Here is a 20,981-nt window from a genome sequence, read left to right as displayed (position 1 = left end):
CGCGAAGAAAACCTACTGCAGCTACAGTTGGAAGCAATCTATGGGAACTGAGGCATTAAATACAGATGGAAGTCTGCAGTACCACTGTGAGCCGCTAGATGTCCCCAGAGAGAAATATACATAAGAACAGTTACTGCAGTACCACTCACATGCTGTAGAAGTTACTGCTGAATAGTTATTTACAATTGTGGAGTATCTATGGGGTTTGTGCTCGTACCATAACTAAAACAACTCAATTGAGAATATTTCTGAGTATTTTTAACAGATTTTTTAGAACATTACCTGACCTTGGAAGACAGCCATAACATTCCTAAACATAAATATTTCCCAATTATTGTATTTGTATTTTAGCAATAACATACTGTATAAACTGCATAGAATTGTGCTACAGTCCTGCCCAGTGGGCACGGAGCCTGGGCTCTGGCAAAGTCCTTGGCCTAGAGCTGTGGCCTCTGTACAGCTGTTCAAGGCGTGCCACTCTGAGAGGCCGCACTGGGCACAAGGCATGGCCTTTATTTACATCCTGTGTACAGCACTCCAATCTCAAATCCCCTTCGGGCACTCTGGCCTCGGTCTTTGAATTCATACTCGAAGGCCAGGTCCCATGGTTGGTGGGTCCAGGGTGCGACTTTTGGTCACGCCCTTCCACCAATATTGCTATATCAACTGTAGACTGGACGACAACATTTTCCAGGCAATATTCTAATATGTCCACTCCCCATGAGATCAGTCAAAACACTGAATTATTGAAATTAAATTTTGGACACGTTTACTTTTCCAGTGCTTTCGTACAAACCATTAAACATGGGTTTATTTATCTTCAATAATCTAGTACAAGCAATTTTTCACATGTGTTTAAAGCCCTACTGTAAATCCTGGGAATCAAAATGCAGTTTTAAGTAGGAACAAGAAAACCAGCAGTTTTGGAACGGTTGACATGAATTTAGTATTTTCCAATTAAAACTGGCTAAAAACCTTTTGAAAACTTGAAATCAATTGAAGAGTGTTTGCATAATTTAGAAAAGTATAAATGGCTGTTAGAAAAATTCTAAATATTCTATATGATAATTTGATATTAGTAAAGAAGAATGGCAGTTAAGAGGTTTTGAAATGTAAATTAAATTTATAAAAAATTTTTAAGACATTACATTTTTTTAAGTTGGCATTTAATAAACGCATTGGTAATGTTGCATTTTTACATTGGAACTGTTGTTTAAAGAATTCTAAATTTGAGATTAGCAATAACTTCCAAAAGTATATTGTTCGTTTAAAGCATTAAAATGATTCCTGCAGTTAGGGGCTGATAGTGATTGTCTGTGGGGGAGACAGCAACCGCTTTCATTCCTCGGGCAGAGGCTAGAGAAGACTTCCTGAAGCATAAAGAAGTTATTCCTCTCCAACTCATACATTCATAGTGGGCATGGTGAAAGAGTAGTCTCTGACCTGCAAGGCTGGCAATTTGGATTTATAAACCTCTTTACACAGGTTTTAATCTACTGCCCAGCGTACAAAGCCAGTAGGATAGCTCAGTGGGGAATACAACCGCTGTACACATGTTTTTAGGTTTTGCCTACTAGACTGGGCATTTGCTGTCTGCTGCGAGACATTACAATGCAAGTTTTTTCTGTTTTTTCCTTCAATTGAGGAAAAGGGCTGTATTTCAAAAAAACAAAAAATTGCTTTATTGAAAAGCAAACACAGACATGGTGGTCTGCTGTAGCCCCCAGGTCACAGTCCCAGTTAATTTTGCGATACTAAATGTATCACAAACCGAGACCTACCTCATGAATATTAATAAGGTAGTTCCATTTGCGATCGACTGGGAATTGCAGAATGTGTCAAAGACACATTTGTACATGGGGTTTGCGTTTGCAAAAATGTGCTATTTGGTAATCGCAAATGATTACCTACATACATTCGAACGCATGTTTCTCTCTGTCATCCATTTGCTTCTCCCTGCCCTCCACAATGTTGCGCTCACCCTCGTGTATTTTATTAATTTATTTTATTTCGACGGTTTTATATAGCGCGAACAAGACCCTTGCGGGTATCAGAGCGCTTTACAGGGAAAATATAGGTGACAGAAATACACATAAACGTAATCTAGGTTAGACTAATACAAAAGTAGTAACTATCACAGACTAGCAAATATATACATGGTTGTATAAATAGTTCAAGTGAATTTGGCCAAAAGAATAAATTTCACTTCTTTTTAAAAAAAATGCTGTGGACGGGTTCTGGCTCGTTTCTGGGAGCAAGGCATTCCAAATCCTGGGAGCCATTCCTGAGAAGGTCCGGTTGTATGTTTTCTTCTTGGTAAATCGTTGTGGTTTTAATAGGAGATTATAGGAGCTCCTAGCGGTTCTGTTACCACCCGATAGTACCAATTTCTCAGCTAGGTATCTCAGGGTTTTGTGATGTAATGCCTTGTGCATCATACAGGCGATTGTCAAGTAGATTCTATCATCAAAAGATAGCCAGTTGAGGGCATGAAGGTCAAGGGAGATGTGACAGTTTCTTTTGGAGCCTGTGCTGAGTCTAGCAGCTGCGTTGATTGATGCTCTTACAGGGGCCGTCGTCGATTTAGGAAGGCCGCCAAGAGCGATACTCCCATACTCCACTCTGGGGATTACTAGAGCTTGAACTGTTTGTTTGAGGTCATTTGCGGGCAGGAAGGGTTTCAGTCTTCTCAGGGTGTTCATCTTAAAATGAGCTCCTTGAATCGAAGTGCTGATGTGTTTCTGCATATTTAGCTTATTGTCCAGTTATTCCCAGCGTTTTCGCAGAGTCGATACTGAGAGGTTGACCGTTGAGTGCTGTTAGGTGCTTCACCCACTCAAGGATGATGGTTGATTGGCTAGGGGGAGCGATTAGGAGGAATTCTGTTTTGAGGGTGTTAAGTTTATAGTGGTTTTTGGCCAGCCAGGTCTGCGTTTTTTGGAGCCTTGCATTGAGAGATTTGAGGTCCTCAAGTGAATGGATCTCTATGCAAACTTGTGTGTCGTCTGCGGAGCGGATAAGATCGGTGAGTGGTTCCATAAATAGGTTGAAAACTGTAGGGGAGAGGGATGATCTCTGTGGCAATCCTAAAGTGACTAGGGTGGGCTTAGATAAGGATGAATTGACCTTGAATCTTAGTTTTCAAATTTGGAGAAAGGAGGTGAACCAGTTTATGACCGATCCAGAGGTGTACCTCCTCCATTGCTTTCTAGCCAGTGTACTTCTCCTCCGCCCATTCAATGTTGCTTCAGCCCATTACTACTCCTTCTTGCCCTTTTCTCTCAATCATTACTTCTTCTCCCCAGCCCATACACCGTGCATGCTCACCGGTGTGCATCTCCCCTGATCACTCCATGTGGCTCGATCTGTTCTTTCTCCCCTCACATGCATCCTCCATGTTCCTTACAACCTGCAGACCCCTGTGTTGCTCCAACTCCCTTGTTGCTTTCCTGCCACTGACTCTCCATATAAAAAAATACATTTAACAAAACAGCTTTCGCACATTTTTAATAATTTAGTTACCAATAAACTAAGATTCGTAACAAAAGAGAGAAAAAAATGTGTCGGCATTATTTTATAGGTGAATGCCGTTATGAAATTATATCTGCAACCGCATCAAGGATGCTATGCAGCATGGCTGAAATCTATTGGCAAACCCAAAATGTACCAAAGGCGAGACCTATTGGCTTTACCAAACTTTAATATTCGAACCACCCACCCTAGGAAGCCAGCAAAGGCTGTTCAGTGGAATACACCAACCCCCTTACACAGGTTCCTTTGAATAAAAGTTAAGTGGGAAACACTCACCTCTTTACACAGGTTTTAATCTACCGCCATCCAAACAAAGGCACTACAGATGGTTGTGTAACATACACTGACCCCTTTACACAGGTTTTTTATCTACTGCCCTCCATATGAAGCCAGCAAAGACAGTTCACAGTTCTGAGAGATACACCAACCCCTTTACACAGGTTTTTAATCTACCGCCCTCCAGACAAAGCCAGGTCAGACGGTTCTGTGGGATATACCGACCTCTTTACACAGGTTTTTAATCTACCGCCCTCCAGACAAAGCCACGTCAGACGGTTCTGTGGGATACACCGACCCCTTTACACAGGTTTTTAATCTACCGCCCTCCAGACAAAGCCAGGTCAGACGGTTCTGTGGGATATACCGACCTCTTTACACAGGTTTTTAATCTACTGCCCTCCAGACAAAGCCATGTCAGACGGTTCTGTGGGATACACCGACCCCTTTACACAGGTTTTTAATCTACCGCCCTCCAGACAAAGCCATGTCAGACGGTTCTGTGGGATACACCAACCCCTTTACACAGGTTTTTAATGTACCGCCCTCACAATAAAACCACGTCAGACGGTTCTGTGGGATACACCGACCCCTTTACACAGGTTTTTAATCTACCACCCTCCAGACAAAGCCACATCAGACGGTTCTGTGGGATACACCGACCCCTTTACACAGGTTTTTAATCTACCGCCCTCCAGACAAAGCCACGTCAGACGGTTCTGTGGGATACACCGACCCCTTTACACAGGTTTTTAATCTACAGCCCGCCATACGAAGCCACAACACACAGTTCTGTGGGATACACCGGCCCCTTTACACAGGTTTTTAATCTCCCGCCCTGCATATGAAATCACTACAGACGATTTTGTGGGATACACAGACCCCTGATTCTGTGGGATACATCGACCCCTGTACACAGGTTTTCCATCTCCCGCCCTCCATACGAAACTAGCAAAGAGGGTTCTTGTTGGACCTTTGTTCCTGTTTTTAAGAGCAGAGCAGGGCCAATTAACATGAAGTTCCCTCGCTCTTTCTTGCTTTACATAAACATTTCAGTGGCTGATTAAACAAACTCGGGGTTGTGAGGTCATTGTCTGTTTGCATAATCCAGAGGCGCTCTGCCCTAGTGCCAACGTTTCCTGCAGCTGGGGACAGCCAAAAAAGGCCCAGAGCAGAGTAAAGAGCCGGGCATCCCCGGAGCTGGGCAGAACCAGGGCGGAACGGGCGTGCTGCACGGGCACTACCCAGGACAATGCTCAGCACGTGCACTACAGACAGTACGAGCCACCAAACAGAGGAAAAACACAACACTTGCTTTACAGACACCACATGGGGGAACCGAATACATGCTTTACAAACCTCACCCAGGGGGGAAACATAGCGCAGGCTTTACAGGCAACATCCAGGGGAAAACCTAACGCATGGACGACAGACACTACGTCACCACCAAGGGGAAAAAACACAACCCGTGCTTTACAGACACCACCTGATTCAGAGACAACCCGGGGGGCAATCCAACATGTGCTTAATAGACAAAACCAGGGTGCATTAGACACACAACAAAGGGGGCAATCCAACATGTGCTTAATAGACACAACCAGGGTGCATTAGACACACAACAAAGGGGGCAATCCAACATGTACTTAACAGACACAACCAGGGTGCATTAGACACACAACAAAGGGGGCAATCCAACATGTGCTTAATAGACACAGCCATGGTGCATTAGACAGGCTTTAGACACACAACAAAGGGGGCAATCCAGCATGTGCTTAATAGACACAACCAGGGTGCATTAAACATGCTTTAGACACACAACAAAGGGGGCAATCCAACATGTGCTTAATAGACACAACCAGGGTACATTAGACAGGCTTTAGACACAACAAAGGGGGCAAGCCAACATGTGCTTAATAGACACAACCAGGGTACATTAGACAGGCATTAGAAACACAACAAAGGGGGTAATCCAACATGTGCTTAATAGACACAACCAGGGTACATTAGACAGGCATTAGACACACAACAAAGGGGGCAATCCAACATGTGCTTAATAGACACAACCAGGAAGCATTAGACACACAACAAAGGGGGCAATCCAACATGTGCTTAACAGACACAACCAGGGTGCATTAGACACACAACAAAGGGGGCAATCCAACATGTGCTTAATAGACACAACCAGGAAGCATTAGACAGGCTTTAGACACACAACAAAGGGGGCAATCCAGCATGTGCTTAATAGACACAACCAGGTTGCATTTATCATGCTTTAGGCACACAACAAAGGGGGCAATCCAGCATGTGCTTAATAGACAAAACCAGGGGGCATTAGACACACAACAAAGGGGGCAATCCAACATCTGCTTAATAGACACATCCAGGGGGCATTAGACACACAACAAAGGGGGCAATCCAACATGTGCTTAATAGACACAACCAGGGGGTATTAGACACACAACAAAGGGGGCAATCCAACATGTGCTTAACAGACACAACCAGGGTGCATTAGACACACAACAAAGGGGGCAATCCAACATGTGCTTAATAGACACAACCAGGAAGCATTAGACACACAACAAAGGGGGCAATCCAACATGTGCTTAACAGACACAACCAGGGTGCATTAGACACACAACAAAGGGGGCAATCCAACATGTGCTTAATAGACACAACCAGGAAGCATTAGACAGGCTTTAGACACACAACAAAGGGGGCAAACCAACATGTGCTTAATAGACACAGCCATGGTGCATTAGACAGGCTTTAGACACACAACAAAGGGGGCAATCCAACATGTGCTTAACAGACACAACCAGGGTGCATTAGACACACAACAAAGGGGGCAATCCAACATGTGCTTAATAGACACAACCAGGAAGCATTAGACACACAACAAAGGGGGCAATCCAACATGTGCTTAACAGACACAACCAGGGTGCATTAGACACACAACAAAGGGGGCAATCCAACATGTGCTTAATAGACACAACCAGGAAGCATTAGACAGGCTTTAGACACACAACAAAGGGGGCAATCCAACATGTGCTTAATAGACACAGCCATGGTGCATTAGACAGGCTTTAGACACACAACAAAGGGGGCAATCCAACATGTGCTTAATAGACACAACCAGGGTGCATTAAACATGCTTTAGACACACAACAAAGGGGGCAATCCAACATGTGCTTAATAGACACAACCAGGGTACATTAGACAGGCATTAGAAACACAACAAAGGGGGTAATACAACATGTGCTTAATAGACACAACCAGGGGGCATTCGACAGGCTTTAGACACAACAAAGGGGGCAATCCAACATGTGCTTAATAGACACAACCAGGGTACATTAGACATGCTTTAGGCACACAACAAAGGGGGCAATCCAGCATGTGCTTAATAGACAAAACCAGGGGGCATTAGACACACAACAAAGGGGGCAATCCAACATCTGCTTAATAGACACATCCAGGGGGCATTAGACACACAACAAAGGGGGCAATCCAACATGTGCTTAATAGACACAACCAGGGGGTATTAGACACACAACAAAGGGGGCAATCCAACATGTGCTTAACAGACACAACCAGGGTGCATTAGACACACAACAAAGGGGGCAATCCAACATGTGCTTAACAGACACAACCAGGGTGCATTAGACACACATAAAAAAGGGGGCAATCCAACATGTGCTTAATAGACACAACCAGGAAGCATTAGACAGGCTTTAGACACACAACAAAGGGGGCAATCCAACATGTGCTTAATAGACACAACCAGGAAGCATTAGACAGGCTTTAGACCCACAACAAAGGGGGCAATCCAACATGTGCTTAATAGACACAACCAGGGTACATTAGACAGGCATTAGAAACACAACAAAGGGGGCAATCCAACATGTGCTTAATAGACACAACCAGGGGGCATTAGACAGGCTTTAGACACAACAAAGGGGGCAATCCAACATGTGCTTAATAGACACAACCATGGTGCATTAGACATGCTTTAGGCACACAACAAAGGGGGCAATCCAACATGTGCTTAATAGACACAACCATGGTGCATTAGACATGCTTTAGACACACAACAAAGGGGACAATCCATCATGTGCTTAATAGACACAACCAGGGGGCATTAGACATGCTTTAGACACACAACAAAGGGGGCAATCCAACATGTGCTTAATAGACGCAACCAGGGGGTATTAGACACGCTGTAGACACACCACAAAGAGGGCAATCCAACATGTGCTTAATAGACGCAACCAGGGAGCATTAGACATGCTTTAGACACACAACAAAGGGGGCAATCCAACATGTGCTTAATAGACGCAACCAGGGGGTATTAGACACGCTGTAGACACACCACAAAGAGGGCAATCCAGCATATATTTTTGGACAAAACCAGGGTGCCTTATACATGCTCTAGAGACACAACCTAGGGGTCAATCCAACATGTGTTTCTGGACACCACTGCCTTATACATGCTCTAGAGACACAACCTAGGGGTCAATCCAACATGTGTTTCTGGACACCACTTAGAGGCCATTGGACATGCTTTACAGAAAGCATCCGGGGGCTCAACCCAACATGTGGTTCATGACCACCCCCCAGGGGTCATTAGGCAGGGACCACCCAGGGAAGCAGCATTGAACTGCTCTAAAGGCATCACTGAGGAGAAACCTAGACCCATACTTCAAAAACATGTAAAAGGGATGAAAGAAATACAGGAGAATCATGAGATACAATCTTCAGGGTGCCCACCCGCCCTACCTTGGCAAAACGAGCAATCCGCTGCCTCACAGGGCGCTCACGTGGCACCTGGAGTGTAGCGGGCCATGGCAGAGCATGGTCAGATACACCTGGCCTCCATACATTCATCGTGTCCCCCGGTTCAGTAACATAGAAGAATGATGGGAGACCCATTAATACACGTCTCATTGCACTGATACCCACTACCCTACCCCCACAGCTGGGCACATGCTTACAGCCAGGGCTGTCCTGAGCCACTTTTAGATCATCACAAGCCAGAAATCCCTGTGCCACACTAGAAGAGGTGGACTGGCATGAATGGAGCTGGGGTGGGAACCCGAGCTAGACATGCCCCAGCCATACTGGCCTTTCTGTTCGTTTATGGGGCTTTGTATAGAACATGTCTCACTCGGGGGGAGGGGAGGGGGGTATCCTAGCACTGAAGCAGCAGCTGTATGGAGCGAGCCAGGCTCTGTGAAGAAAGAGGCATGTTGTTTCTTGCAGAATTCAAGAACTGAGAAGGCGGCTCTGATGTGCAGGGGTAAGTTGTTCCAGGCTTTAGAAGTGAGGTAGGAGAATGCACAACCCCGGTACTGATTCTGCTTATGCATGGGGTGTGACAGTAGGAGTTTATACATTTGTTGTGGTACGTGGGGCCAAAGATTCGTATTTGTGCGTGAGGAGCTTGAAGAGGACTGGTTTGTGGACTGGGAGCCAGTGGAGGTCTCTGAGGCGCTGGGAGATGCCAGTGTGGGGTGAGAGGTGAAGGAGAGCCTGGCTGCCGAGGTTCCTGGCTCTCACAAACCCCCCTGGACTCCCAATAGGTCGGTCCACCTCTGTATACAAAAGGTAACAACCTGGTCTATTTTTCTAGGAAATGAATTCAACGCCGGAGGGTGCTGCAAAACAATTTCGAACGGACTTAAAATGACCTCAGCTGCGTGGAATCTGGACTTGTAAATATTGTGAAGGACAGGTCACGAGCCAGACAGGAAAAGGCACTGAAGTTCTTGTTTATGGTCTGTTTCATGTCTCAAGAGTCAAAGAAAGTGCACTGTGGATCCAGGCTAACTTTAACCCTCTCATTGTTTATGGTCAGAGGCGCATCACAGGTTGATGGTGTCTCTAAAGTTACACAAAGTAATATTCTAGCACTTGCTTCAATTATGGGAATCGGACCCCCATTCCCCACACCGGGGCATGAGTGTGGGAGGAGGTGGGAGGGGGGGGGGGGGGGTAAGTCTCCTAGAAGCACCCTGCCTACCTCCATGCAACCCATCCTCCAATCCATGCACCACCTGAGGCGGCCATAATTAAGAGTTTTAAACCCCTTGTGATTACCCCATGACAATGCATACTTTAGAACTGGAGTTGGTGATAAAGCCACATCCACCTTCACTTCACCGTATGGCTAAGCATGGGCGAATTTTGTGAATTCGCAATCCGCAAATTTGTGATTTCGCAACCCGCAAAATTCGCAAATTTGCGCGAATTTGCGGATATTTTTATTTTTGCGAGTGTTCGCGGGAAACTTTGCATGTTCGCGGGTGTTCGCGAGGCGCTTTGCGTTTTTTGCAGGTTTTTTTTTGCCTGGTTAATCACTGCCACCCTCTCGTTTTTTATGCCAATCTGCCCTCTGTACCACTCGTTTCTGTGCCCTTCTGCCATCTGTCCCACTCATTTTTTGTCCCCTCTGCCCTCTGTCCCACTTTTGTGCCCTTCTGCCCTCAGCCCCACTTAGAATGGCGCCGGCAAGGTGCCAGCGCCATTCTAAAATAGCTGCAAATAGCTTCAACAGGAAGCACTAATAGATAAAGTAAAGCCGGTGCTCGAGTTGAAGGTCAAATTAAGTTATACAATCATTAATCACCCCAAGTTTAGCGTGATTAATGATTGTGTAACTGAATTTGAGCAGCACTTGCTTTACTTTATCTATTAGAGCTTCCTGTTGAAGCTGACTTTTGTAACTATTTTAGAATGGCTCTGGCAGCTTGCCCGCGCCATTCTAAAAGAGTTACACAAGTCAGCTTGAACTTTTGACCCAATCCGTTCCGCTGGCGGATTTTGCGGGAAATTCGTGAATCTCGCGGATTGCAAATTTACAGAAAATCCGCAAAATCCGCGAGCTTCTCCGCCCATGCTTACGTATGGTCTGTAGAGCGCCTGGTCGCTGCCATCCAGCCTCATGGCACTAGTCCTCTTGGATGTACAACTCAGGAACTGGCGGGAACTGTACATCTTTGGTACTCTACTTCTGTGATGTAGAAATGGACTATGTACTGTGGTCGGTTACAAGTATTGGTGATGGACTGCATCAGACAGGAGGTCTGCACCGCAAGGGGTCTGTGTGGGAGAACCTGACCAGCAGTTGTCACCTCCCCAAGGGTCCGAAGCACGGTTCCTGTCTCCCAAAGACACCCCACAACTCTTCCATATACTATTACATCATGTTCTTAGATATTACACAATTGCAACCCGCTTTCTCCATCGAGGTTTCCTCTTTTCTCAATCATTGCAAAGCCTGTTACAGTATACCTTTTATTGCACCAACGCTGCAGGCGTGGTGTGGGTTCTCACTACTGGAGGCGGAGAGGACAGAAACACCAGGATAAAAAACTGATTTTTGATGCCCCAACTTCACAAGGTGGAAAGATCTCTGCAGCTGCCATTCAAATAACTGCTGGTCTGGAAGCCAGACCCTTCCTCCTCCCCCCCCCCAAGCCCACATAGGCAATTAAGCGAGCCTTGATTAAGCAGGAGTCTTTCTACACAACAGCCCAACCAAACCGCATGAGGTCTTGTACCTCCAAAAGACAGGTGAAGACAGACAGGTAAACTTACGGTGTCACGCTGGAGGTAGATGAGGACTCCGGCAGCCACCTGGGCGATGAGGATCAGCAGGAGACCAGTGAAGTACTGCAAAGAAAGGAGACCGACACAATCAGATTAGTGCCAACGCGCGGCACACCAGGCTACTGCCAACGCGCGGCACACCAGGCTACTGCCAACGCGCGGCACACCAGGCTACTGCCAACGCGCGGCACACCAGGCTACTGCCAACGCGCGGCACACCAGGCTAGTGCTAACGCGTGGCACACCAGGCAAGTGCCAACGCGTGGCACACCAGGCAAGTGCCAACGCGCGGCACACCAGGCTACTGCCAACGCGCGGCACACCAGGCTAGTGCTAATGCGCAGCACTAGTGCGAACGCGCAGCACTAGTGCTAACGCGCAGCACACCAGGCTAGTGCTAACGCGTGGCACACCAGGCAAGTGCCAACGCGTGGCACACCAGGCAAGTGCCAACGCGTGGCACACCAGGCAAGTGCCAACGCGTGGCACACCAGGCAAGTGCCAACGCGTGGCACACCAGGCTAGTGCCAACGCGCGGCACACCAGGCTAGTGCCAACGCGCGGCACACCAGGCTAGTGCCAACGCGCGGCACACCAGGCTAGTGCCAACGCGCGGCACACCAGGCTAGTGCCAACGCGCGGCACACCAGGCTAGTGCCAACGCGCGGCACACCAGGCTAGTGCCAACGCGCGGCACACCAGGCTAGTGCCAACGCGCGGCACACCAGGCTAGTGCCAACGCGCGGCACACCAGGCTAGTGCTAACGCGCGGCACACCAGGCTAGTGCTAACGTGCGGCACACCAGGCTAGTGCTAACGTGCGGCACACCAGGCTAGTGCTAACGTGCGGCACACCAGGCTAGTGCTAACGTGCGGCACACCAGGCTAGTGCTAACGCGCGGCACACCAGGATAGTGCCAACATGCAGCAGACCAGGCAGTGCCAACACGCGGCAGACCAGGCTAGTGCCAACACACGGCAGACCAGGCTAGTGCCAACACACCGCAGACCAGGCTAGTGCCAACACACGGCAGACCAGGCTAGTGCCAACACAGCAGAGCAGCTAGTGCCAACATGCAGCAGACCAGGTCAGTGCCAACAGGCGGTAGACCAGTCTTGTGCCAACAGGCGCCAAACCAGGTCAGTGGCAGGGCCATCTGGTCACCCTCTGTTAAACAAAGCATGAAATCAAATCACACCCTCGCCTCGCCAGAAAGGAATGGAACACTCCAGCTCACCCATAAACCCTCAGGAGGAGAGATGGTGGGGGCTCACTTGTTTCTAGAGTACTCCATTCGAGTGGGAGGGGTGAAGGTAGAAGGTGGGCATGCTCACCATATGGGAGGTCGCTGCTGTTGCAACAAGAAGCTAACCAGCAACTATCTTGATGCTTAGTTAACCGGTCCGCACTGCATGAGGCAAAGTGTTTTGGGGGTGAAATCTGCTCAATTTTCTCTGAACCACAAAGGGCATCCTTGATTGGCTCACGATGTTCCGGCTCTGGAGTTCAACACCAAGCCTCATGTAAATTGTGTAAAGCACCACCATAGCTGTGTAGAACTGGTGAGATTATTCACAGATATCCCAGAGGTGACAAGTATTCCAAACCTCCATAAAATATAGAGAAGGACCTTAAACCTTTCAGGTATGAACGATCCAATGGAAGCCGTGTCGGCCAGTACTCACCATTCCCAGTAGGCAGCGGATTTCATTCACGGCCCCAATACAGCCGAGGAAGCCCATCACCATGGTCACAGAACCAACGGTGATGAGGATGTAGGAGCCGGTCTTCAGCGACTCCGACGACTCCTCTGTAAGGACAAAGCGTAGAGTTAATGTCAGACCTCACAAAGTGACACCAAATTGTCACAAACATGACTGTCTCCACCCTCCCCCCTCAAAATATTGTATTCCAACCTCCAGTCAAGGGTAATGTTCATCAACTAAACAGATTACCTCCTCTTGTGAAATTAACCCGCTTTCACAGGAGTGTTTTAGATGGGGAACATCCTTTACAACGCGGATGTTACCCCGCAGTGCTGTTACGACGCGTCTTTTACAACGCAAGCCGTTACTACGATTTGCTCTGGATGGCGCTGTGGGATCAGGAATCTTGTAATTTTATATTCCAACACCTACCCTACTGTTACGGGGACTGGTGTTGGAATATAAAATTATAAGATTCTGAAATCCGCACCCTCCAACGCAAGTCGTTGTAACGACTTGCGTTGTAAAATCTGCGTTGTAAAGTACCACGTTGAAAACAACCGTGTTGTACTGACATACATCAGTTTTAGAAAGAAGGCCAGAAATCTGGAAAGAGTGGAGAGTTTCAGAACCAAGGGTCTCCTTTTAGAAGAGATCAAGCCGATACCAAGAGAGATCAGAACCAGTCGACTCGTTTGGGAACTTATGGTAACATTCAATGATTGCCTGGAAAGACTTTCATCCCTAAGGCCAAATCCTGTGCACCGATCACTGGATCCGGTGCTTAATTTGTTTTTTTTAAAAAAAGAAAGTGCCATGGCTCTCGTGAGGAGGCCACTGCAGTTTGTACCACCCATTGCTTCTGCCATGTTGCCAATGACGGAGTGAGCTAAAGAATGATGATGGATTAAACCCAGATCCGTTGACTGGGGGTGAGTGCTTGCAATGTTCAACACTCCGTCCATGATCCCCATTGCTTCCGCCATGTTGCCAATGACAGCACCAGCACAAATACTGACCATCACACTCCTACCACTGTGACTATTCGGACTATTTCAGGCCTCCAAAGCTTTAATGATAGCAAGGGCGGCAGGTAATTGTTCTTTGTTTGGTATATTGAATTAATAATTAACTGGTGTTGTGTTCATCTCTAAATTAAACTGTCATAAGCGCCAGTGATGACAATTAAGTGCTTAGCACCAGAAACCACCGGCTCAAATTAAGCACTGACTTGATCCAAGTCCTCTGTGAGACTACTCTCTCAAAGGCTGGGAGTGTGAATATTACTTTTGAGCAGAAGACAATCTCTTGAGAATCTTGGCTCAGAAGAGCACAGCTTGCATGTCACTACATGGTAATACTTAACTGTTTCTACTCTCTCTTCAGCTGGCAGAGGGCAATTGCATGATTTATTTTATTTATGCGTAGAGAGCTATTTCCTCTGCTTAGGCTCTTCACAGAAGTTTATGCAGATGTTTTTGTTGTGTCAACTAAATGTTTTACCACTTTTGGTAGCAACTAATTGACTTTCTTTTCTGAAAGAGGTTTGGATGAAACTTTGGCACCACTAAAAAGGACAGTAGACTAGGACTGGGAACAAATTCTGAGAAGTACTGGTGACAACCAGAAGTGATTTGAAGCCGGTCCGGGCTTCAAGAACTGTCTAAAAATTGCACTGAAAGGGCAAGGGATGATAAAGGAGGACAGGACCACACCCTACACGCACCTCAGACTCCTGGTGTGAATTTAGGGAGTCTGAAAACTCCCTATGTACAGAGTCATAAGACATTCAATCAATCAATCAGTATGGGGAATTCTAAGCAAGCTACTCACCCATGAGAGACTCAAGGCACTTGGGGAGGTTGGGAGGGGGGGGTGGGGGTAAGCAGCTCCGTTCGGTCAAAAAGCCAAGTCTTGAGCGTCCTCCTGAAGATGCTCAGGGAGGTGGCGTGTCTGATGTCGATAGGGAGCTCGTTCCAGGTCTTGGCTGCGATGTAGGAGAAGGTTCTTTCTGGCTCTGCGAATGCGCAGGGTTTTGGCGAGGACATCGGATTGGAGGTTTCTTTTGGGTATGTGGAAGGAGATTCTCTCGTTGAGGAATTGGGGTATGGTGGTGTGGAAGCATTTGTAGGAGTGGGTGAGTATCGTGAAAGTGACAATCTTCTCAACGGGGAGCCAGTGGAGGTTCGGTAGGTGTTGGGTGGTGTGTTTGTATCAAGGAATGTCGAGGACAAGTCTGGCTGCGGTGTTCTGAATGGTCTGGAGCTTGCGGAGCAGAGACTTGTTACTCCCAGCTTAGAGAGTGTTTCCGTAGTCCAGTATGATGGTTATGAGCACGTAGATGACGGCCTATCTTTGTTTGGGGGGTTCTACTTGAAGGTTTCTCGGAAGATTAGGAGGGTGTTGAAAGAGCTGGAGGTGACGGCGTTGACCTGTCAGGTCATGGAGAGGGAGGACTCTAGTACGATGCCAAGGTTTCGGGTGTGGTACGTTGCTGTGGGGGGCTGCAGAGGGCGTTAAGAACAACTAAAGCTTCAAGGGTGAACAGAAATCGCCTCTGCTTAAGTTTAAGTTTCTTTCGTGGGTAAGATTAGACCCGGGCTGCAAATTTCATTCCTCTCAGAAATTTGGCAGAATTTCGGTGACTCTGCATTACTCTTATAATGCGGAGTTCCAGCAAAATTCTGAACATCGCTGCGTAGTGGAATCTTTTTGCCCACCAGGCTCCTGAAATGTGAGCTGGCAAACACAAATTGGTATCCCATAGCATGATTTCTAGTCGCTAAGACTTCTGGTGAGATTTTCTAACTTGGGCGGTCGCGGTCAGAATCAACTAGAATGCGCGATGTACATACTTTCTCTCATTAGAGGAACTCCAAATAATTTCACAGTTATTATGTAACACAGAATACTGTATAGTGAAATTCTGTGAGTTCCGCCCACACCTACGTAAGATTCATTAAACTAGGTGGTTGCCCATGCACCACGCTAAGTGGGGAGACACATTTGAGGAATAAAATTTAAACTAAAAGCAAATAATAAAAAATAAAAATAAAATAAATAAATACATTTAAAAAAAAAAAAAAATGCTGCTTGGTTTGCCTAGCACCTGGTTTGTGGTAGCTAGTTTAGAGATGCCTTGCTCACTACTCTTAGTCACTTTAGGAGTTTCTATAGATTCTGGGGTGGGATTATCTTCTATTACAATATGTTTCTCCTCAGGCATGTGCATGTCGCGATATCAGACTATACTTGAATGTAAGGTCATCGACAGGCTCGTGTGGTCAGCATACACACGTGTCCTAGTTCCATTTAGGGCAACTGTTGCCTTCAGTGGGCATCTGTTTTTACGACCCGTAGACCCCACTACTGCTGCCAGAGTAGGACCCACTGGGGATTACGCACACACAATGGCTCTCTTGTGAAGCAATGCAGACAGCTGCACAAGGCACCTCCGAACACATGTATCTGTGAACCCTGCACTACAGGAAAGAGAACAGAGCACCCAAGATGAAGGGGACACTCACAGGAATGCCTCTCTATGAACAGTCACTGTGTCAACAGACATGTCAGCCACATGCATATAGAGAACTACATTGATGCCTACAGAATGTGGGTGCACAACTGCAGTAAGCAAGAAACTTTGGGGCGCGCAACTGAAAACAATGTGGCCATAGCAGTGGAGAAAGATTGGAAGTGAGCCAGTAGGTGAAGATTGGCTTCACTGTGAGGGAGAGGCTTGACTTCACTCCTGTGGGTAACAGCGTGGCGACCCACCGCACAGACTACAGGAGGCGGGAGGCGGGAGTGACTGATGTCGCTCTCCAATGGTTTCGGTCCTTTCTGGCTGACCGTACTTTTAAAGTGGCTATACCACCTGGCCAATCCACCACTTACCCCCTGAAGATGGGGATTCCACAGGGATCTTCGTTGAGCCCTACAATATTTAACCTCTATGTGAAACCGTTGGCTGGTGTCGTCAAACAGTGGGGTCTTACGATGGCCTCATATGCGGACGACACACAGCTAGCGGTGACACTTAGCGGAGACCCCGAGGTAGCAGCTCCGAGATTCCGTGCGGGTCTCTTGGCAGTAGCCAGCTGGCTTCGCACCAACTGCCTCCAGTTGAATGCCACCAAAACGGAGGTATTGGTTCTAGGGAAGCACGCTGAGCTATGGGGTAACCAGTGGTGGCCGTCAGAGCTTGGTGTCACTCCTATTCCAGTGGCTGGAGTGAGAAATCTAGGAGTCTGGGTGGATTCTGCGCTCACCTTCAGGGACCACACCAAGAAGGTGGCTGCCACGTGCTACGGAATATTGCGTGGTATTAGGCCAGTCTTGAAGTACTTTGATCCCCCTACCAGACAGCTTGTAGTTCAGGCCTCAATACTATCTAGGCTGGACTACGGCAGTTCACTGTTGTTAGGGGTGAATCAAGCGGAGGCCTCTAGGCTCCAAAGAGTACAAAACGCCGCGGCACGAGCCATTGTGGGCCTTCCCAGACGCTGTTCAGTGTCTGGTACCATCACGGCCTTGCATTGGCTCCCGGTCAGACAGCGAATCATGTTCAAGGCGCTGTGTCTGGCCTTCAAAATTTTGAAAACTTCTTCGCCACCGGCACTTGTCACTCTACTCACGCCCTATGTGCCGTCGAGATCTTTAAGATCTGAGGGGCTTCATCTGGCTGTCTGTCCACGCTTTAGGTTGAGCAGGATGGGTGGCCGTTCTTTCAGGGTGCTAGCGGCAGGCCTATGGAACTCGCTCCCAGTTCACATTCGAGCTCTTGAGGATATGTTCGCCTTCAGGCAGGCGATTAAAACTTTCCTCTTTCCAGTTTCTAGCTAATTTCTTTTGTGTGTTATGTTACAGCATCTGTCAAAGCGCCAGGACGCCCCTTTGCTGGGGCAGCTGTGCGCTATAGAAATTTTAATAACATAACATAACATAACATAACATAACTACAGCGTGCCATCCCACCGCACAGACTACAGCCTGCCGTCCCACCGCACACACTACAGCCTGCCGTCCCACCGCACACACTACAGCCTGCCGTCCCACCGCACACACTACAGCCTGGCGTCCCACCGCACACACTACAGCGTGGCGTCCCACCGCACACACTACAGCGTGGCGTCCCACCGCACACACTACAGCGTGGCGTCCCACCGCACACACTACAGCGTGGCGTCCCACCGCACACACTACAGCGTGGCGTGCCACCGCACAGACTACTGTATGCTACATAAAAACTGCCAATGCTGCCCGTACAAATCAAAGTCTCTATTTATGTCACCATATGTCTTATGGTTCGAAATTTCGAACCATAAGAAAAACAAAATGATACCTGTATTAGAATGATTTATTTCACAAATTATATTCTATGGTTCTTGTAGAAATTGTATATAAAGTGTACATAAAAAATATTTTTGCTACTAGAATATTAGAGTGTGAATGTGTGTAGTGTGAGAGTTAAAGATCTTTAGAGATAGTGTGTATGAATGATACAAAGGGGTATAATATTGATTAGGTACATGTATGTTGAATCTATGTTTGTTTGAAATGTTCTCCTTCTTTTGAAATGTGTAAAATCCGCTAAAACAAATAAAAAAATGACAACCTAAATGAAAAATCAAATCAAAAAGATGGACTCATGAAAAGTAGATCTTGCCCTCATAGTGTTTAATTCGTATGGTGGTGACATAAATAGAGACTTTGATTTGTACTGGCAGCATTGGCAGTTTTTTTGTCGCATACATTAGGCAGGGTTTGGCCTTGCTGCTTGGGAGCCCATACCCAGTGACGTGTAATCACCGCACAGACGACAGCGTGCCGTCCCACCGCACAGACTACAGCGTGCCGTCCCACCGTACAGACTACAGCGTGCCGTCCCACCGCACAGACTACAGCGTGCCGTCCCACCGCACAGACTACAGCGTGCCGTCCCACCGCACAGACTACAGCGTGCCGTCCCACCGCACAGACTACAGCGTGCCGTTGTTAGAATTAAAATAACAAGCATGAACATTACCGGCGCCATCTTGCTTAACGTAGGCCTCTGCAAGCGCGTAAGCGGCAACCATTTTAGTCATCGTGGCCATTTCATATACTGCTGGTCACCTGTGTGTCGCCTTGACCCCACCATCATCCCCGGCACTCTGACTAAGCCTGAACACACGTACTAGGGTCGTAAAACCTTGTCAGCATGACAGTGCCCCGGAGTCACTTCCCGCGCCAAACCCACTTGTCCTGTCATCCTCCATGCACAGGCAAGCCCCCTTTCATAACCTCCTTCCCTGCACCTGGCCCCTGTGGACATTGTTTATTGCCTACACATGGCAGGGCTTGTTTCACCAACAAAGGAGCCTGACTTAATCAATGACCCAAACCCTTAGATCTGACTGATCCCACTGACTTTTAGATCCTGTTGGAATGTCCAGCTGCGAGATAGCGATCATCTGTTAGATCTGGGTGGAGGGACGATTGATGTTGGGATTGTGTGGGAACTAGCTGAACATGGGAATTCCAAGGATGTTTGAATATGTAATAAACTGGTGCCAGGAATATTTAACCAAGTAATAAACCAACGTAACAGGGTATAAGAAGCGCTGCCACAGAGAGGCAGTTAGAGCAACACCTGACGATAGCCCCGGTGTCAGATGTGATGTGTTCTCCTCCGGAGAAATAAACTTGTTCTTCGCCTTCCAATTCCCAGCACCTGCCTCGTTATTTTGATCACTATTCTTATGTGAATTAGAGGTGGTTTGTACCAAGCGGCATCGAAAGTCTAGGGAATTAAAGCTGCTTTTTCACACCGTCACACCGATGGAATACAGCGTGCCGTCACACCGATGGAATACAGCGTGCCGTCACACCGATGGAATACAGCGTGCCGTCACACCGATGGAATACAGCGTTCCGTCACACCGATGGAATACAGCGTGCCGTCACACCGATGGAATACAGCGTGCCGTCACACCGATGGAATACAGCGTGGCGTCACACCGATGGACAACAGCGTGGCGTCACACCGATGGACAACAGCGTGGCGTCACACCGATGGACAACAGCGTGGCGTCACACCGATGGACAACAGCGTGGCGTCACACTGATGGACAACAGCGTGGCGTCATACCGATGGACAACAACGTGGTGTCACACCGTTGGACAACAGCATGGCAGTGTGCTGTGCACAATAGCGTGTCACCATGCCATATATAACCATTTGATGCCACTCTGGTAAGAAATATCTTTAATTCTTACCAATACGACAATTGTAGCCATAAACTTTTCGGTGCAGACCAACTTGCAGTCACTTGAAGAAAGAATGTCATGCCACACCAGATGTTGGCTAATAATGTGATAAAACAGCAGTGGAGTGTAACTGCAGTACACAGATGAAGAATGCCATGCCAAACCAGTGGTTAATAATGTTACGTCACAAATGGAGTACAGCCTCCCTACACAGAAGAGGAATGCCAAACAACACCAGTGGTTAATAATGGGGTGCCCCAGCAATGGACTATCTCTTCCCTACACAAATGAGGAATACCATGCCACACCACTGGTTAATTATGTGATTCCACCGCTGTGAAGTATAGTCTCCTTACACAGATGAGGAATGCCATGCCACACCAGTGATTATTACATTTTTTAGGACTTGTGCCCTGCCTAACAATATGCTGGAAACCTGTTCTCTGCAGGGGTTTTCAGTTCACTGTGTGCACACCGTGTGATACCAACAAAACAGACAATGGTTCTCTGGGAGCAAGCTTCTAAGCCTGGGCTTCCTCCGCAAAAGAAACTGCACTCACTTGAAAACAAGGTAAACAAATATTTTGTACAGTGGAATTGTGTACAGCGCT

The 20,981-nt window shown here is 47.4% G+C and overlaps 1 protein-coding gene across 1 annotated transcript in view; it reads right to left on the bottom strand.

Annotated features, from left to right (window-relative positions):
• Positions 1-20,981, bottom strand: part of CD82 (CD82 molecule) — a 173,640-nt gene that overhangs the window by 22,401 nt on the left and 130,258 nt on the right. Inside the window, exons 4-5 of the mRNA XM_086959611.1 lie at positions 13,099-13,223; positions 11,401-11,475 (exon numbers count right to left, since the gene is read on the bottom strand). Of these exons, the coding sequence (XP_086815737.1) occupies positions 11,401-11,475; positions 13,099-13,223 (200 nt within the window). The remainder of the gene's footprint in view (positions 1-11,400; positions 11,476-13,098; positions 13,224-20,981) is intronic.

Source organism: Lissotriton vulgaris, chromosome 2_2, assembly GCF_964263255.1.
Source record: "Lissotriton vulgaris chromosome 2_2, aLisVul1.2, whole genome shotgun sequence".
NCBI lineage: Eukaryota > Metazoa > Chordata > Amphibia > Caudata > Salamandridae > Lissotriton > Lissotriton vulgaris.
The sequence above is the reverse complement of the archived record's forward strand: the minus strand, read 5'-3'. Positions and strand labels throughout refer to the sequence as shown.